General features: G+C 41.4%; 1 protein-coding gene across 1 annotated transcript; it reads left to right on the forward strand.

Moving 5' to 3' along the window:
• Positions 1–1,906: 1,906 nt before the first annotated feature.
• Positions 1,907–11,870, forward strand: LOC106083478 (probable peroxisomal acyl-coenzyme A oxidase 1). Its single transcript, XM_013246524.2, has 7 exons — positions 1,907–2,045; positions 6,568–6,724; positions 6,851–7,143; positions 7,203–7,608; positions 7,673–8,179; positions 11,226–11,490; positions 11,569–11,870. Exons 1-7 carry the CDS (start codon positions 1,907–1,909, stop codon positions 11,854–11,856), a joined length of 2,055 nt encoding a protein of 684 aa, XP_013101978.2. The 3' UTR covers positions 11,857–11,870.
• The last annotated feature ends 657 nt before the right edge of the window (positions 11,871–12,527 follow it).

A 12,527-nucleotide genomic window follows, 5' to 3' on the forward strand; every position in this document is an offset into this window, starting at 1 on the left:
GTACTTGACACAGTTGTTGAAAGTCATAACAAATCCCTACATGCTCAATTTCAGCCAAATCGGACAAAAATTGCGGCTTGTAAGGGCTCAAGAAGTCAAATTGGGAGATCGGTTTATAAGGAAGCTATATCTAAATCTAAACCGATATGGCCCGTTTGCAATCTGCAGTGACCTATATCAATATTACGTATCTGTGCAAAATTTCAAACGCATAAAGCTAGCGTTCCACCGCTATCTTGATTTGGACAGTCGGACGGACGGACATGACTATATCGACTCAGAACGTCGAGACGATTAAGAATATATACTTTGTGGAGTCGCATATTAATATTTCAAGGTGTTACAAACGTATGTTCAAAACCCGTTCCTATCCTAATATAGCTGCCATATAAACTATTTGGGATTTTTACATCTTGAGCTTCTAGACGGCGCGATTCTCATTCGATTTGGTTAACATTTTGTATGAGGTGTTGTGTTATGCCGTTTAACAATTTTGCTCAGTATGGTCAAAATCGGTTCATAACTTTATATAGATGCCATACAAACCGATCTTGGATCTTGATTTCTTGAGACTCTAAACGACGAAATTCTTTTCCGATTTTAAAATTTTGTATGAAATGTTTTGTTATGACTTTGAACATCTGTGCTTAGTATGGGCAATTGGTTTATATCCTGATATAGCTGCCTTATAAACAGATCTCGGATCTTGACTTCTTGAGCCTCTAGACGGCGCAGTCTTACCTGGTTTGACTTAAATTTTGTATGAGGTTTTTTGTTATGACATTCAACAACTGAGCTGAATATGGTCCAAATCGGTTTATAACTTGATATAGCTGCCACATAAACCGGTCAGGGATCTTGGCTTCTTGAGCCTCTAGAGGGCGCAGTTCTTAACCGATATGGCTAAAATTTTGTAAGAAGTGTTTTGTTATAATTTCCAGCAAGTCTGCTAAGTATGGTCGAAATCCGTTCATATTCTGATATAGCTGCGATATAAACCGATCTTGGATCTTGACTTCTTAAGCCTTTAGAGGGCGCAATTCTCACCCCCCGGTTTGGCTAAAATTTTGTATGAGGTATTTTGTTATGTGAACCTGATATAGCTTCCATATAAACCCATTAGGTTAGGTAAGAGTGGCAGTCCTTTACAGACTGAGACAATTTTAAGTTTATTGTGATACCACAGTAACGTCAGACTAAGGCTTCGGGTGGGAATCGATCTCACGACCCCTGCACTGGTAATCCAGGCACGCCACCAACTCGGCTACCAGGGCGCCCATATAGGACTCAATTTTTATTATTATCCTCTGTTTGCCTATAAAGAGATGCCAGGCAAAGAACTTGACAAATGGGATCCATGGTGGAGGGTATATAAGATTTCCGGCCGAACTAAGTACGCATTTACTTGTTTTTTTTTTTTTAAATTCGTTGTTCATACCTTCCATTATAGCATGATAGAATTAAGAACTTGAAATATTCATGCTATGCAGTCCCTAATTCAACGATTTTTTTCATTTCGAATATAAATTATTTTGAAGAATTTGAAAGTTTTTTATTTCGTTTGATTGTACCTGAACTTCGATTATTTAAAATCTAAAACTCAAAACACCTCCCTTTCACCCTCTTGAGATTTGATAATAATCCATGACAGTTTTGCACCAAATCCTATATCAATATTTATTTTACCCCCTACATAGCATATAGTTCTTATCGCCACTTTCTTTCAATTATTTCAATACAATGACAAAACTTCTCTGATATGAGTTTCGCATGATCATTAACGATTTGGTATTAATACGTATTTGGATGAAAGCGTCCATAGTTCTTTTGGGTGTGCCTGCAATAACAAGCGTCACACCGGTGAAAAGGAGTTTACTTGTCGTTGTTGTTTTGTAAACATTTGAAAATGGAGAAAAAAATTCAAATTCCAAATAGTGTTAATCCTGACATAGCTATTGAAAGGAAAAATGCCAGCTTTGACCCAGAAGAAATGGCCATATGGTATTATGGTTCTAAGGAAAATTTGTCAATGAAACGTATTATTGGTAAGTTTGAGTTTTTATATAGAGATTGTGGCCAGTAGTACCAAATACAAGTGACTAGGTGAGGAACGGAAGACATGCTAAGGCTTTTGATGAAAATGCATTTTCCATAGGATACGATAGGACTCAGGACTCACAGGTACAACGGAATCTTGAAATAATGAGGTAGATCGAAGGCTTTTTATTAAGGAATTTAGGTCACCCGGAACGGATTGAATATTTCCGGCATTGACTTAAATGGCTTGAAGCTCCTCAAGGATTCCTTCACCATAAATTCTGAAATGATAAGCCTTCAATCAATCTCATTATTCAAAGATTCCGGTGTCTTCGGGAGTCCCGTCGTATCCTGTGGAAAATGGGTTGTCATCAAAAGCCTCAACATGTCCTCCAATGTATGCCAAGAGGCACGTTTTGCCGCTCTGATTGTCTTATTGTATTCCTTGAGCCGTGTGTAATGCACATCCCAATATACTTCCGCTTTTTTGCGTATTGCTCTGTTATAAGGTCTGCGGAACTCGTTCCCAATGTTCCTGGGAATCTCCCCGGTCATCCAGGGCTTTACTTGGGCTGATTCCTTTCTCGAAGAGAACAACTATCTTCGAAAGACTCCACTAGTGCATTCGTAATCCTTTTGACATTCTCATCAATGTTTTCTGTGCTCGGACAATCTAAACTATCTTGCCCAAGTCTTCTCTGACTAGTCTTCCGAATTTTGGCGAGTTGGTTTTCAGCTTATTACGGAAGCTTATCGAATTCGGCGCTGACCATACTATTCTAAATCTAACCTAGCGATGGTCTGAAAAGGAATGTTCCATGGAGACCCTCCCATCCTGAACCTCATCGATTAGATTTTTTGAACATATCGTCATATCTAATACCTCCTCCCTAATCCTATTAACAAAGGTAGCGGTGTTACCAATATTAAGTGTTATAGGTCGTTAGTATTCAAGAACTCTGCCAGGGCTTGGCTCCACTTATTTGAGTTGGTACTTCCCTACGAAATGGGGTGAGAGTTCGCATCGCACCCTATTGGTACCTCGTTTCCTGTCTGTTTTGATTTCCTCGCCATCCGTTGCAGCTCTGACGTGGATGGCGGTGTCGAAGAGTCGAAAGGAAGTTAAGGTGATGCCAGGTATGCTCAACCGTCTCCCTGACTCACCACTGTTGCATCCGACGTTGACAACTATGAGGAAAATACATAATTTAAATATTTATGACGCAGATCCTCGGCCGAGTACAAGTGTTAGCATATAACAATAGGTAGTTGATATGGTTCATTCCAGAAACTTTGTTCCGGGTCGACCATGACTCCTGAATTAAGGAAATATGAATCTTGACTCTGTTGATTTTCTCCATCAGAGCGTTAGTAGCAGTCTAGCTCCGGTGGAGGTTTATCTGGATGACTTCAATCAATGGTCTTCCATTTAAAGGGTTTCTTGGGATTGGGTGATGGTCTCATCGTTTGCTCCCTGTTATTTAAGCTGCATTGAGTTTCCCCTCACTGCACTGCCTGATGTTTTACTATTAAGATCTTTGCCTTTCCTAGTCTTCCGAATATTGATAACGTCGGTAATGGTTCCATCGTCGGATCCCTATTGGTAAGGCTGTATTAAGTTTCCTGAGGTTCCAGTATTAGGATCTCTGCCTACCCTAGTCTTCCAAAGCTTGAGTAAATGGGCTTCTTGGGAGTAGGTGATGGTCTCATCGTCCGCTTCCTGTTCTTTAGGTTGCATTGACTTTACTGTCACTGCACTGCCTGGTTTTTCAGTAATAAGTTTTTTGTCTATCCTTATCTTCTGAATCTTGATAAAGTCGGTAATGGCTCCATCGTTGGGTCCCCGTTCGTTAAGCTGTATTGAGTCTCTCGCCGCTGCCCAGCCTAATGTTTAATATTAGGATCTTTGCATATCCCAGTCATCCCATTATTAGAATAGTCGGTGATGGTCTCGTCGTCAGCCCCTGTTTCTTAGGCGGTGAGACACCTGCCACTGCACGCCCTGATGTCTCAATATGAGGATTTTAGCCTATCATAGTCTTCTCAATCGTAAAAAGACGGCATTGGTCCTGTAGTGCGCCATGCCTTTAGTCTTAGCCATGGAAACTTGATCAATGCCCACAACAAGGAGAGTTCCTTCCTCCTTCTCCTCCCTGTGGAAGACATCCCACTTCTCTGCGACCAAAGCTTGATTTTGCTTGTCCAAAAATCCCAACATGCGTTCCGTTGCAAATTTTTTTCCCTATACCTTGATAAAGGCAGTCGCCTTTTTGAGCTGGGGACTGTCCATCTTTCTTAAGAGGTCGAGCTTTGCACCCTCCCAGGGAGCGTGAATACCTCCGACGAGCTTTTTGACGGTACCAATACATTCCGCTGACGCAAAATGCAGCGTAAAGATGTCACTCTACACTCGCTGCTCTTCATTTGTATGGGAGGAACCTTTACAGAATTCCACAAATGTTCAAAAATCCGCTCGTTAACCAGATTCTCCACTTGAGACCTACGATATGGTGGAATCCTACCGGATGCACAGCAAATACTGATGACTGCATAAGTCAACTCATCTCTGTTGTGGTTCCTTGCCACTCCGTCATAAGGAGACGCCCTCTTACCATTCTCAGCGACCATCTTCCCCTTTCGTGATGGCTGTGGCCTCCTTTTGGAAGTCACATTCCTCCATGAAGACTCAGGGGCCGTGTACGATTCCTGCGTTCCTGTTCCGACTTTGTCTCCCTCCGCAGGTCACTGTCTGAAGTCTCCGTTACGGGCGGGCTGGCTTGGTCTTCCCTCAGTACTTGAAAGCGCGGAGCTCTTTTTATACCCACCACCATAGGATGAGGCTATACTAATCTAGTCATTTCGTTTGTAACACCTCGAAATATTGATCTAGGACCGCATAAGGTATATATATTCTTGATCGTCTCGACATCCTGAGTCGATATAGCCATGTCCTTCCGTCTGTCGAAATTACGATAGAGCTCGAACGCGTAATGCTAACCGCTTGAAATTTTGCACAGATACTAGGTATTTATGTAGGTCGTTGGGAATTTCAAATGGGCCATATCGGTTCACCGATTTGATTTCTTGAGCCCCTGGAAGCTTAACTTTTTGGCCGATTGGGTGGAAATCTTGCATATAATGATCTGCTATGACTTCAAATAACTATGCCAAGTACGGTCTTAATCGGCCAAGAATCCGATATAAATCGATCTTCCGATTTGATTTCTTGAGCCCCTAGAAGCTTCGATATTTGTCCGATTTGGCTGAAATTTTGCACAAAGTGTTCCGTAATGGGTTCCGATATTTGTGCGAAGCACGGTTCAAATCGGTCTATAACCTGATATAGCTCCCTTATAAATCGATCTCCGATTTGATTTCTTGGGCCCCTGGAAGACTCAATTTTCATCCGATATTGCTGAAATTTTGCACATAGTGTTTTGGTATGACATTTAGCAATTTTGCCAAGTACGGTCTAAATCGGTCTATAACCTGATATTGCTTCCATATAAACCGATCTCCCGATTTGAATTCTGTAGCCCCTGGAAGCCCCAATTGTCATCCGATTTTGTTGAAATTTTCCACAAAAGTTTTCCGTTGTGACTTCCAACATTTGTGCCGAGTACGGTCTAAATCGGTCTATAACCTGATATAGCTCCCATATAAACCGATCTCCCGCTTTGACTTCTTGAGCCTCTGGAAGCCTCAATTTTCATCCGATTTGGCTGAAATTTTGCACATAGTGTTCTGTTATGACTCTCATTGACTTAACCAAGTATGGTCCAAATCGGTCTATAACCAGATATAGCTCCCACATTTTAGCAGAATCCATGGTGCTGGATTCCCAAGATTCGGCCCGGCCGAACTAGGCATGCTTTTACTTTTTCAGCATTTAAGCAGTGTTATGCTCTTGTGGAGATTTTATTCTCTTTCCAGCTTCCGTAGAAGGGCTTGGAATGTCAGTTCTATCCCTGCATTTTCATTAGATTACGCAGCCGGTTCATACACGTCTGTCTCCTTCGTCGTGCCCGGATAGTTTTCTCGGTCTGCTTGTGAGCTTAGCAAAATCATCGCTCACTTCTGCCGTGATTCCACTGCCCTCTTCTCTCGATTCGGCTGCGATGACTGTTTCATTGAAACTTTCGCTGTTTGAAACCGAGTCGGAAACATCACCTTTACTTAATGGCTGGGGCGAACTGTGCAGCCCTCTGGTTTATCCGTCTCTTCCTCATTTTTTAGTCTGACGACTAGATGCAAAACTCTCGACTACAGATGCCAAGACACCCACACCAATAGGAGGGTAGGACAACATGCTACGGCCTGCCTGCACCACGGTAGCTGTTGGGTCTTAGGAATCCCTATTTGGAGAGTCCCTTTAACAACTATTGGAAAACACCTCAACATTGAGGTGTGCAAAATTTTAAGCAAATTTTCCCTCAAAAAAAGCTTGCAGTGAAATTTATATTGCCGAAACAATTTAAAATATATTTTCTTTAAAGGTGAAATAAATCTCTTTTTTTATCCCCCCTTTAGTAAAGGAATCCTGTGAAGACTTAGATGATCCTCTGTTATATGAGTTTCTTTCATATGAAGATATGGCATCACTGGCCATAAAATGTGCCATAGATAGCATAAAGAATATAAGAGCTTTACAAGAACGCTTCAATCCTGGAGGTTCTGAAATCTATCCGTAAGTGTTTGCACCACTAATATTTTGTAACGCGATTCGTTTGCCAAGGGTAGTTCTTAGTAGTTCTGGCCATAAAATTCACGTTTACTTAAAACTAACCTCAAAATTGTTCCATGTATTGTCTAGGGCTCGTTTGGGTGACAATGCCATAAATGTCCTGACCCCAGGTGGCAATCCTTTTACCGTTCACATTCTCATGTTTACACGCGCCCTCAGAGAACAGGGCACTCCAGAGCAATATGAGAAATTCGGAAGACGAGCTGATAATTGTGAGATTATTGGAACTTTTGCCCAAACCGAACTCGGTCATGGTACATATTTGAAGGGTTTGGAGGCTCGAGCAGACTATGATCGAAGAACGGAAGAGTTCGTATTGAATACACCTAAATTGACTTCATACAAATGGTGGCCAGGAGGATGTAAGTTGTCTCAAATAGTCAAACAATGAAAATTTAATCCAGTCCTTTTGTATTTTTAGTGGGTCAGACCAGTAACTATTGCATAGTTGTGGCCCAGCTCTATATAGACAATGAGCCCAAGGGTATTCAAATGTTTGTGGTGCAAATTCGTGATGAGGAGACTCACATGCCTTTGCCGGGTGTACATGTGGGTGAGATTGGCAAAAAGGTGGGCTACAATGGTGTTAATCATGGATTTTTGGGCCTGAGGGATTATCGTGTGCCTCGCCTCAACATGTTGATGAGAAATCAACAGGTTTTGGCCGATGGTACCTATGTGAAGAGTCCTGTCTCCCAACTCTCCTATTACCCCATGATGTTTGTGCGTTGCATGGTGGCTCGCATGTGTGCAGAAATGTTGGCCCAAGTGGCCACTATAACGACTCGATTTTCGGTAATACGCCGACAAAGTCCCATCGATGAAGGGTAAGATTAAGACAAGACATTATGAAACTCAAAAATAATTTTATGAGAATTTGTTTCATCATAGGGATGGTGAGCCCAAAATCCTGGAACACATGACTCAACAAATGAAAGTCATACCCGAAATAGCCACCAGCATTGCCTATAGTCTGGCAGCCAAAAATTTGCGCTCATTATATGATGAGACCTCTGAGGCCATAATGCGACAAGATTTTTCACGCCTTCCCGAACTGCATGCTTTGGCATGTATCCTTAAGGTTTCCTGTTCCTATGATGCCACCTATGGTATTGAGCGTTTACGTCAAGGATGTGGTGGTCATGGATTCCTGACAGCTGGCAATGTGGGAACAATTTTCTCCATGGCTTCGGCTGCTTGCACCTATGAAGGTGAAAATTCTGTACTCTATTTGCAAGTGGGAAAAATTCTTATGAAGGCGTGGGCTGATGCCATGGCGGGCAAGCAGTTAATGCCAACTTTGATGTACATAAAGGATTGTTCCTCGGGCGCCGAGTCCTTTAAGTGGAAAGGTACCTGGCAATGTTTAGTGAAGGCAATACAATACGCATGCGTGGGGTAAGTTAAGGTGGATCTAACAATGAGATAGGTTAAGATTTAGAGCATACGCGTTAAAAAATTTCGTTAAGTTTTCTCTTTATAAAATCCCAAATCCTAAAAACGTTTTTTATGGGGGCATATTTATTTTGTCCTTGCTTTTACAACACATCAACATATCCATTTCCGATCCTATAAATCTAATATATAAAATTCAATTTGTATTTGTTTGTTTGTTCCGTATAGACTCAAAAACGGCTAAACCGATTACATTGAATTCTTCACAGATTGTGTAGGTTGCCCTAGAAGGAATCATAGGCTATATAATTTTTTGATATCGGGAGGGGAGCGGACCCTCCCCCTTACCCCAAAAGTACTACCCAAAAACAAAAGTGGACCGATCGGTACTATATGAGATTCAAATGAAAGGTATTCAAGAGTAGAGTACGAAATTCATACCAAAAGTTGGGTCCAAGTACCTGGGGGGCCGCCCCAGCCCCAAGACCCCCTAAAATAGGTTTATTTGACGATCATGACAATATGGGACTCAAATGAACGGTAATTGGGAGTAGATTACGAATGTGGTAAGGAAGTAGGAATAGGCTTTATAATTTATTGATAACTGATGGGGGCGGACCCTCCACGGTTACCCCAAAAACATCACCAAAACTAAAAAGTGGACCGATAAGGCCAATATGGGTATCAAATGAAAAGCATGCGGGAGTAGATAACGAATCTAGCATACAAATTCATGTCGAAGTATAGAGGGTCACCCCACCCCCACAAAAACGCCCAATAAGGGGCTCAAATTAAAGGGATTTGGAAGTTCAGCACGAATTTGATATCCATATTTAAGTCGAAATGTCTGAGGTGGCATCACTCCCCTAATGAGAGCTTTACCCTAAGGAAGAACATTACCCTAAGGAACCGCGAAGGGGCAAATTCTCACACATCAATGAGTGCTTTCCGATTCCAGTTTAAACTCAATGATAAGGGGCCTTTTTTATACGCCAAGTACGAACGGCGTCCAGCAGTGCGACACCTTTTTGGAGAAAAATTTTTTTTAGTGACCATGCATGGCATTTACGTCGCAAATGACGCTAACATTGAGAGGGGATAAACACCGCTTTGAGATTGATGTTCTGGCCAGGATTCGAACACGTTCAGCATCATAGGCTATAATGACACGAATTCGATATCCGCATTCAGGACGAAGTGTCTCCACCCTAAAAAGATATTAGAGAGCTAAATAAGGTGCAGCGGAATGGGCCCGGTTCGGCTCGTTATATATTCTTGATCTTTGTAAAAATATAAGATAATGTATCCATCGGTCCGTCCGTCTGTCTGTTGAATTCATACTACAGTCTTTGCGCAGATTCTTTATTTGTCCATAGGCAAGGTTTAGATCGAAGATTGACTGTTTAGAAATATATCATGATATAGCCCCAATATATACCGACCAGCCGATTTAAGGTCTTTGGCCCATTAAAGCCACATTTGCAACCCGATTTTGGTCAAAGTCAATCTACATTTGGATATAGCTGCCATAGAGACCGATCTTCTGATTTAAAATCTTGGACCCATTAAAGGCGCATTTATTACCCGAAATTAGCACAGTGACCTAGGTTAGGATTTTAGATATCCGTGCCCTATATGGTTCAGATCGGGCTTTATTTGGATATAGCTGCCATATGTACCGATTGAAAGTTTTTGGTAAATAAAAGTCACATTTATTATCCGATTTCGCTGAAATTGAACACAGTGACGGAATTCCTAATTTATATTTCCTTTTTTGGGTTATTTTTTTATACCCCCCACCGTAGGATGAGGGTATACCAATCCGTTTGTAACATCTCGAAATATTGACCTGCGACCCCATGAAGTATATACATTTCGGTTCGTCTCGACATTCTCAGTAGAAGTCGAACGCGTAAGGCTAGCCGCATGAAACTTCTTATTAATGTAGGTCGTTGGGGATTGCCATATCGGTTCATATTTGGATATAGCCTCCATAAACACTTCTTGAGCCTCTAGAAGCCTCAATTTTCATCGGATTTGGCTAAAATTGTCAACAAAGACTTGAGTTACTGTAAGCGATGGGGAGGAGACATATTCCTCTATAGTTGGGTCATCCGTCTTGTCTCCTTTTTTGTGTACGGTACATAGTATGTTAATGTTCCAATTATCGGTTATGCGTTCTTCTATCCAGATTGCGCAGACAAGCTGATGCATACGCCTTATCAGCGTATCGCCTCCCGTCTTAAATAGTTCAGCGGGTAATCCGACTCCTACTGCTTTGTTGTTCTTCGGTCGGGTCACTGCTACTTGGACCTCATTCTGACTAGGAGTTAAACATTCTATAGCATCATCAGGGATTAGTGCTATGGTATCCTCTTCGCCGCCATTACCGTAACGCATCAACTCCCGCTGCTTTGTTGTTCTTCAGTCGGGCCACTACTACTTGGACCTCATTCTGACTAGGAGGTAAACATTCTATACCATCATCATCTGGGATTGGTTCTGCGGTATCCTCTTCGACGCCATTACCGGACACTAGCAGTTGGGTAAAATGTTTCTTCCATATCCTCAGCATGTTTTCTGTGTCAGTTACCAGATTTCGTTCTTTATCTCTGCAGGTAGATGTGCCTGCACCAAAGCCATCGGTTTGATGTTAAATTCTTTGGTAGAATTTCCGGACTTCATTCTGACTCCTGTACATCTCAATTCGCTCACACTCACGTCTTTCCATTTCCTTTTTCTTTCTGCGGAATAGACGTTTCTCCTCTCTCCTTTTCTCTCGATACTTCTTCTTCATCTGGCGAGTTGCTACTGATTCCAGGGTTGCTGTTTATGCTTCATTCTTGGCTTCAGTAGCATCTCGACATTCTTGGTCGTACCATGGTTTTTTGGAGGAGGCTTGAGGTACCCAAGTACGAATTTAGCGGCATTTTTCATGGAGTGGGCAATGGTTTGCCACTTCGCCAATATATCCTCGGAACGAGGAGTGCTTTCTTTCTCTAACTTTCAGTAAAACAAATATTAATAAAACTTTTCCATATCTTTGCAGTTCCATTCGTGTAGCTTTTGCAAGCTTCAATAGTCGCCTGAAACAAGGTCATAGTCAATCGGTTGCTGTCAGCAAGACAGGTCAAGAGTTGACTAAAGCTGCTGAATTACATGGACGTGCTTATGTGGCCGCAAACTTCCATCAGGAAGTCATGCATGGTCGCAATAAGGAGCAACGTTCGCCTCAATTCCAAAGGGTGTTGGAAAACCTTTTGGAGTTGCATTTGTTACAGATTTTCTTCCGTCATTTGGGTGATATTTTAAGGGTAACTAGCTTTACTCGGAAACATACCACATTTTTTCAACATTATTTTTTTTTTTTAATTTTCTGTTTTATATTGTAGTTTGTCCACATTTCCGAAGATGATATTGCAAGCTTGCAAACCCGTTTAGAGGAAGTCCTTAAAAAGTTACGTCCGGATGCTGTGGCCATTACCGATGGTTTTGATTTCGAAGACAAAGTTTTGAGTTCAGCTTTGGGCTGTTACGATGGCAATGTCTATGAGCGATTATTCCAAGCAGCCTTGAAACATCCTTTGAATAAAAAACCAGTAGCGGACTTCTATGAGTTACATTTGAAGCCATTTATGAGGGAAAATGCTGCCAAGGCTGGAGCCAATGCAAAGTTGTAATGAAAATCATTTAAACAGCTGATTTTATGCTTAACAAAATGTTAAGCTTAATATATTCCATTTTTAATGCAGAACATGTAATAAAGTATTTTAGTCATACATTGTTTTCACCCCTTTTCAATCTGCTGAATATTAGTACTTCATTTTGCTACTACTATAGCAGTAATTCGGCTATTACAGGCATTTAGGAGCAGCACGCTGATTGCTGAGGAATCTGTTGTTTGGTGAAAATGACTGCTGCTTAATTATGAAGAGGGTGTTAGAAGAAACAAGTAAAAGCGTCTTAAATTCGGTCGCGCCGAATCTTATGTACCCTCCACCATGGATCGCATTTGTCGAGTACTTTTCCCGGTATCTCTTTTGTTCTGATTTTCAACACTCGTGCCCAGTATAATCCCAAACGGTACTGAAAGAGCGTCCATGTAAGCCGATCCCGGGATTTGGCTTCAATTCCTAGAAGTATCAATATTCCCACTATTTTGAAATTTGGCACCAGGGTTTCTGTTTTGAAATCCAGCATCTGTTTCAAGTAAGATCTGAATCTGTCTATATAATGAGATAGGGCCCCTAAAATACCAATATCCCTATATGATTTCTTGAAACCATAAAAGCTTCAATAAATTTCCGATTTGATTGTTACAAATTGTTTCAACTATAAACTATAAGTTAAG

The sequence above is a fragment of the Stomoxys calcitrans genome, chromosome 5, assembly GCF_963082655.1.
Source record: "Stomoxys calcitrans chromosome 5, idStoCalc2.1, whole genome shotgun sequence".
Classification (NCBI taxonomy): domain Eukaryota; kingdom Metazoa; phylum Arthropoda; class Insecta; order Diptera; family Muscidae; genus Stomoxys; species Stomoxys calcitrans.